At 49.3% G+C, this 7,726-nt stretch overlaps 1 protein-coding gene across 1 annotated transcript; it reads left to right on the plus strand.

Moving 5' to 3' along the window:
* Positions 1 to 2,444: 2,444 nt before the first annotated feature.
* On the plus strand, positions 2,445 to 4,247 carry UHO2_04800 (uncharacterized protein; the record flags this gene model as incomplete). Its single annotated transcript, XM_041554616.1, has 1 exon — positions 2,445 to 4,247. One exon carries the CDS (start codon positions 2,445 to 2,447, stop codon positions 4,245 to 4,247), a length of 1,803 nt encoding a protein of 600 aa, XP_041410550.1.
* Positions 4,248 to 7,726: the final 3,479 nt, after the last annotated feature.

Consider the following 7,726-nt stretch of genomic DNA (forward strand, 5'->3'; position numbering starts at 1 on the left):
ATAGTGACAGACAGACTGACGATCAACCTTTTTCAGTCGACGCCGCAAGCTCAGATTGAAGAGTGCAAGAGGTGGAGATTGCAACAGCACAGTTGAGGTCTGTGCACGTTGGTAAGGCCAAGCTGCAGTGTAGCAGAGGGGAAACAGCTTGGCTGACTTTGCCGTGGCGGCATTTCTCTTCAAAGGCACAAGACTTGCTTTTGCATCATTCCTTATCTCTCTACCAGAAGCGTCACTGATGATGAGACTCACCTCCATTTTACCGGGCAAATCTTACATTTGGATTCCTTTTTCGCCTCTCGGCCGGAAGAAGCGTTGACCCGACTGCGAGAAATGCCGACCTCTGGTAAGACTGTCTGGCCAAAACATCGGCAAGTTGGCAAGGAGGATTCGCGATTCGCCGATTGGATCATGTCCTGCTGCTCTTCCCAACTACCAACAGAGAGTGCAAAAACGTCTTAAGTTCGACCGGTGCACAGGAGAAACTTCGGTCGTTGTCCTCTCCATTCTGCAGGTCCCAGCCTGGACTTAATCGCACGAAACATAACCGAGATTGTATATATAATAACACGAAGAAACCAAGTGGATTGCAGGCAAAGACGAGGTCAAGCGCAGAAACGAGCGGGCAAGGGAGGCAAATAATGACGAGGAGAGCCCAGACGCGCACACCTTCCTGACGATCACGTGATGCAGTCCAGTGAAGAACAATGGAGGCTAGAGTAAAGGGCAATGTCGGGAATGCCGCCGAGAGGTGCTTGGCTTGTGTTATCTTTCCAGACGTCTTTCCAGCCTCCTTGCTCTCCCTTGTCGGAATGACCGGGAGCAGAACTGGACAGATCCTCACCTTGTCCGAGCTTGGAGTGCAGTCGTCCCTCGAAGCGAACGGTGGTTGGAGAGCAAGGATGCAAGCAAAAGCCTATCCATCTTGGCAACACTGCCAACAGAATCAATGAGCCTTGCTCCTGCCTGCTCCTGCCATCAACATGCGTCCAAACTCTTCAATCCAAGGGTTTGGAAAAGCGGCGGTAAAGCGATGCCTCTTCGCAAACCCGGAAGATCTTCCATAATGTATGCAGGCATCATTGCATCGAATCGGCAGAAGTCGAAATTCTCCGAACGCGGCGAATTTTTTTTTCTTTCTTTCTTGGTTTTCGAATTCCGCTTGACGTTTTGCTTGCTTGCTTGCTTGCTTGCTTGCTCGCACTCTACTGTATCATAGAGTTTCGATCTAGGTATTGTCTTGTTGACTTTACGATGCAACTCATCTCGGCGGATCTAGCGTTGCTCGGAACGATGGGCGAAACAAGGAGACCACTTGAAAGCTCAATGCTTCCGCCACAGGGACAAGGTGGTAGCCACTCTCGATCGCCAGTGGCTTGAATGGTTAGCGCGGATGGGGATCCTGACTGAGCCAGGAATCAAGGACGGAAGAGCCGACTGCGCAGTTCGCGCGTCCAAACCTTAGCCGAAATGCTCTTTTTGAGACTGGAAAATCTATGCCTTTCGGTTTGGTTGTCTGAGAGGGCAGGCCAAGTATTCGCTATGCTTTCTTCCGCCTCGAACTAAACCTGACAAACTTTTGATTCGTGGTTAGGTGCAGTGAGATTCTCTTGGTGATATCCTGTGACCTGCGCCAAAAGCAATGTGTCATACACCTATTCAAAGCAGACTTGCACTCTGTGATTCGCTGTGGCGAGCAAGCCCTCGGTGGGTCCCCCTTAGCATGAAAGCCTTTCTGCGCTACACTGCAAGACGGCCCCCCCGATTCTCAGCGACGGGAAGAGAGAGGAGACCAAGACAGCGTGGCTTATCGGACCATCCTCCGTAACTAACTCCTTCTAATTGCCCCCAACCAAAAACCGGCGCAGACTTATGAAGCAAAACCAAGGGCAAACACGGACGGCAACATTCTTCCAGCAACAACGAATCACAACAATAACAACAACAACAACAACAACAACAACAACAACAACCACCACCACAGAAGTGGCCCCACACCGAGAGACAGCATTGGGATGCAAAGGAGTAGTGTCCGAGTGTGTTGCTCCCTGCGCTCCTAAGAAGTGTGTGTGTGTGTATGCGTGCCTTGTGATGACCGGAAAAAAAAAAAAAAAAAAAAAAAAAAAAAAAAAAAAAAAAAAAGAAAAGTAAAAAGTGAGAGAAGAGGCAGCGTAGCCTGACAGTTGCCATCTGCCCTTGGCCTGCTCTCTACTCGTCCGCTACATCGACAATGTGTCATATGTATCGGCTCATCCGGCTTCCCCTTCCCTCAGCCTCTGCGGAGGAGATCCGATACAAAAGCAAACCTCTCCCTTCATCTCACATTCCCCCCCTTCCCCCCTTCCCCCCTTCCCTTCACGCAAATATAATCCCCCCCTTCCCTCCCTCGTCTCTTCTCTGTCCCTCTTGCTTCCTCAACCCGGGCAAAGGGCAATCTAGCCAACATGGTTCTCAAGGCTACATCGATTCACACCAACTTCCTCTCCAGTGGAGAACGATACACTACTGATGACGCTTCCGCTTCAGCACAGCCAGCTCAGCACGAAGACGTTGGCACTACCTCCAACCATGTCTCACCGCAACGACCAGCACAATCCCGCAAGAACAGCCTTTGGAGCCGTAAGAGTCGGGAGCAGCCTCGCAAGCAAGTAGCTCTACCCGAGGGCGCAAAAGATGAGAACATCATTCTTGTCGTCTGGGATGGCGAGAACGACCCGGAAAATCCGATGAACTGGTCCATCGGTCGCAAGTGGCTCACCACCGCCCTCCTTTGCTCCATGTGTCTTTTCATCGGACTTGCCACTGCTGCCTTCTCTACCGGTATCGCTCCTATGACCGACGAGCTTGGTGTTTCCACCGAAGTTGGTCAAGTCGGCATGCTTCTCTTCAATGGAGCTTTCTCCATCGTTCCACTCTTCCTCGGTCCTCTTTCCGAGTTTGTCGGTCGTAACCCTATCTATTTAGGCTGCTACGCGCTTTTCACCGTCTGGTTCATTCCCCTCGCTCTCGCCAAGAACATTGAGACCGTTCTCGTAGCTCGATTCCTTAGCGGTGCTTTCGGTGCTGCTGGTACTACCATCATTCCCGGTACACTTGCTGACATCTGGAAGACAAAGCACCGTGGTCTTCCCGTCGCTCTCTTCTCGCTTGTCGCCGTCGCCGGTACCGTCGGTGCTCCTCTCTACTGCGGTTACATTTTGCAGGAGAAGGGATGGCGATGGATCCAGTGGGTACAGCTCATCGTCAACGGTGCCGTTGTCATTCTAGAGTTTGTCCTCCTTCGCGAAACTCGTGGCTCTGTCATCCTTGCTCGCCGCGCTCAGAAGCTTCGTAAGGACACTGGAGATCAGCGATACCGAGCACCCTCTGAGCTCGAGGCTCCTTCGCTCAAGGCTTTGCTCCACGCTTCGACTACTCGTGCTGCTCTCTTGCTCGTCTCGGAGCCCGTTGTCTTCTGCTTTTCGCTCTACATTGCCTACGCTTGGGCTCTCATCTTTGCCTTCTTCTCGGCCATCCCTATCGTTTTCCAGGAGATTCACGGCTGGGGTGTTGGCAATGGAGGTCTCGCCTACATTGGTCCCTTGATTGCTTGTTTCCTCGCATTCGGTTTGTCGTTCCACGGCAAGTACCTCTACGACCGAGCACAGACTCGCAACGGCGGTGTTGCTGTCCCCGAAGCTCGTCTATACTACGCTGCCGTTGGTGGTATCTTGGCCACCATCGGCATGTTTATCTTTGCTTTCACTTCCTACAAGCACGTTCACTGGATTGCACCCGAAATCGCCCTCGTCCCTTTGGTAATGGGTATCTACCAGATCTTTGAAGCTATCCAGAACTATCTTGCTGATGCTTATGGATCGGAATACGGTGCTTCAGCTATCTCGGCTCAAGGCTTTGTTCGAAACGCACTCGCTGCTTCCTTCCCCTTGTTTTCCACTCAGATGTTCCACAACCTGACAGTACCCTATGCTGGTTTGTTGTTGGCATGTTTGTTGTTATTGGCAGTGCCTCTACCGTTTATTCTGATCAAGTACGGTGCAACGATTAGAGCAAGGAGCAAGTATGCAGCGAGCGATGACACTGAAGATGGCGGTCCCGTATTTGGGGCCAAGCGGGGAGATGTGGAGAAGCAGGGGGGCGTTAGTGGCAATCCTTCAAGTGCTAGTGTCGATCACACTAGAGTGCATACCCCGACTCAGGGTTTGGAGGGTGCTTCGGAGAAAGGTAGTGACGGAGAAAGGTGGTGAGACTACTAAGGAGTCTGTTACTAAGGCTTAAGCTGGCATCCAAGCTTCTCAAAAAAAAAAAAAAAAAAACAAAACAAAAACAAAAACAAAAACAAAAACAAAAAAAAACAAAAACAAAAGCAAACCCCCCCCCCGCTCGAGCTTCTCAAAACCGAGCTTCTCAAGACCTGCTTTGGGACGCAAACAAACAATCATGATACCTCAAGCAACTTTTGGCTGCTGCATCCGAAGACATGTTTTTTCTTTCTTTTCTTTTTTCTCCATTGATCATCATTCGCATCCATCTCTATCTCATTGTGAATACTTTTTAGACAATTGTACAAGTATGCGCAGCATCCATAGTTGTTTGCTGTGCGATTTGTGCTCGTGGGCAAGGAAAGTGAGCTTGGTTTGCAGTCTTGAGTGAGAGATGCAAGTCCTGAAGAAGGGGTGAGAATTGGACGTCGATGCAGGCAATCTTGCCCGGATGACTGCGCTATCCCCAGCTGAGTGAATACTTGTTGTCAACTCGGTAACGAAGCCCAGAAAGGGACACGACGAGATGGAACATGTTGACATTAATCATGAAAAGTGTAGAGTCGCGGGCTTGGATTCGCTTTGCACCTTTTTCTCTTGGCAGCGCAGCGCGTTCAATGCGCCGTAGTTGGCCGATAGCTGTCATTGGGTCTTGCTGGTGGTCGAGATGAGGTGGAAGATGAAGAGGCGGTAGGTGGAGGTCCAGGTGGTGGAGCGAATGCTGAAGGCGTTGGAGGTACAGGAGAGATTGGCAAGGTGATCGTGGAAGAGTGCCGCGAATGGCGTGAGTCTAGGCTCGGTCAGGTTGGCTCTGCGATGGATGTCATCGGACTGTGAGCGGGTCGAGGCGGTAGTGAGGGAGTAGCCGAACTCGTAGCAGCTGTAGTGTGTGTGTTCAACGTTGTAGAGGTGCCGGAATGCTGCGGTGTGACCAAGCTCATGAATGGGTTCATATATACTCATCTTCTAGTCACAGTAGTCAAGTGGATCCTCATCCAATCTCAGTGAAGCCATTATAAAGAGCTCGTTCGAGAGGTTTCACCGAGACCAATCCTAATCAACCTTTCCAGTAGATTTCGGGTTTCAGGCACACAACCGCTTACAGTAAGTATATATACTATGTATAGTGATAAACTTTTTTTGACTATATCTCCTCGCCCTGTGATTCGATTCTTGATGTCTATAGCTCGTTCTCTTTGTCTCCTCAAGCTCTATCGAACCCCATACTGCAAGCAGGCATCCAAGCAACATTGTTCATTGGGAATATTGTGTTGTCTCTTGACTAGGTATCCTAGGTGCCATACAGAGCTCCTGCACAAGAGACCTGCCCTTCATTGACACTTACAGCACATAGGCCTGGCCAGCCTCGCTTCAAAGCTGTTGGAAGGGTGATACTTCACTGTATCTCTTCAAAAAAGTTGTTTTTTATTTGCCCAAAAAAACCTCAAGATTTTTCAAGATTGGACCCAAACCTCAAGCAATTTCGCCCAACTTTCGCATCAAGACACTTGACACTGTTATCCAACAGTCTGCCAAAGCGTCTGGCTTCAAATATTTTTCCCCACTTTTCTGTGGGTTTTTTTTTTTTTTTTTTTTTTGTATATACTTCACTTTACATTTCACTATAGTGCATACTACAGCTCGCACATAAACTGTTCCACAATTTTAGATGTCACCACACATCACTCCAATGCTCAATAGCCATATGTCTGAATGCCACACTGTCTGATATCCTCTGAAAGCTCTGCTTCTTCTCTCCAAGACTGTGTAATTGATATTGACATTGCCTGAGAAAATTGTGCTTTGAAGAAGAGCCAAGAATTTTTTATTATTGTGGGACAGTTTATGGAGCATGCCACCACATAGCAACACTGCTCCATTCCTGACCTTGTGGGCTGTCGACTACAATGAAACTTGCAATGTAACTTGGTCAGAGCCTTCATATACATTGAAAGTAGTGACATGGAAAGTTTCAGCTCAATCAGATGATTGTGAGCAATCCAGTGGCACTTCCAGTCTGACACCATCATATCTATACCATCATGCTGAAAACCACCCCAGAGAAGCACCAATCTGCACTCTTTCACCTCCAAAATGGGGAATCTACCTGTTCAGTTGCCAAGCAACTTGGTATGAGCAAGTCTACTGTGAATCACATCAGCAAAAGCACCTCTGCTGATGTTCCAAAGTCAAAGGGGGGCTGGCCAAAAAAACTCCAGCCCCATCATGTTTGCTTCCTGGACCACTATTTCAAGCTCAATTGCACCTCCTCTGTCAGGAAAGCATGTCATGCACTGCAGGAGATGTTTCAAGTCAAAGTTTGCCAATGAGCACAAGGATATGACTGTTGAGGATTGGAAGAAGGTTGTATGGTTGGATGAGACAAAGATCAACTTCTTTGGACCAGATGGTAAGCAGTTCTGTTGGATTAAGAATGCCAGCTTCAACAGTAAGCTTGTCCAGCCCACAGTCAAGTTTGGCAGCAGCTCCATCATGATCTGGGGCTGTATGACATGGGAAGGGGTGGTGTCAGGGGTCTCGCGCCTGAAACCCAGGTCGGTCTGTTGAGATACTCGGTGACTATCAAACTGTGCGACAGCTATTGTCTTGGTATCGGTGACTATCAAGTTGTGCAGTGACAGCAGGTGGCGTTCATTGTATATACTATCGTAGGTTTTGGCTGACCTCTGTGGACACTCCGTTCAGGGGTAGCTCGGCATGATCAATATCAATGTTATGATGACACCAAGGTCTGGTGTGAGTGTTGATGATGATGAGGTTGATGGTGTTGGTGATGAGATTGGTGATGTTGATGATAATGAGGTTGATGGTGTTGGTGGTAAGGTTGGTGGCATCAACACGAGTGTCCAGTGTGTTGACTTGATGCTTGAAGTGATCCCCGGACTGCAGTGGACTACTGCCTTCAGTTCTATCTATATCCGGACCGCTAACCTGCTATGGGCGCCTTTGGACGTCAGGTAGTGGTGATACAACACACACACTACGATGAGGAGCAACCTTGATAGAGTGCTGCTATGCTGACTGTAACTAATGAGTACTTGTGTTTCTAAAGTATTGACTAGTTGTATGGTGAGTAGAGTGGATGAGGATCCACTCGACCTATGATGATGAGAAAGCATGGTTATATACCTCTTCTCAGCATCGCCAGCGATGCTGCTCCTGCTCTCTCTCCTGAGAGTACCTTCTTCATCGAGTACTGCTCAGGGGCCTCTCCTGCTTGGCACCCCTGTGCCTCTTGAGCTGTGTCGACTCCTTCGACACTGCTCCTCCTCCTCATGACCTGGTGTCAACTCCTTCGACACTGCTCCTCCTCCTCATGACCTGATGTCAACTCCTTCGACACTGCTCCTCCTCCTCATGACCTGGTGTCGACTCCTTCGACACTGCTCCTCCTCCTTTGATCAGTGACAGTTCCTTTGGCTCTTATCTCTCGAGCCCCTGAG

Source organism: Ustilago hordei, assembly GCF_900519145.1.
Source record: "Ustilago hordei strain Uho2 genome assembly, contig: UHO2_contig_10, whole genome shotgun sequence".
In the NCBI taxonomy this organism is placed as follows: Eukaryota; Fungi; Basidiomycota; class Ustilaginomycetes; order Ustilaginales; family Ustilaginaceae; genus Ustilago; species Ustilago hordei.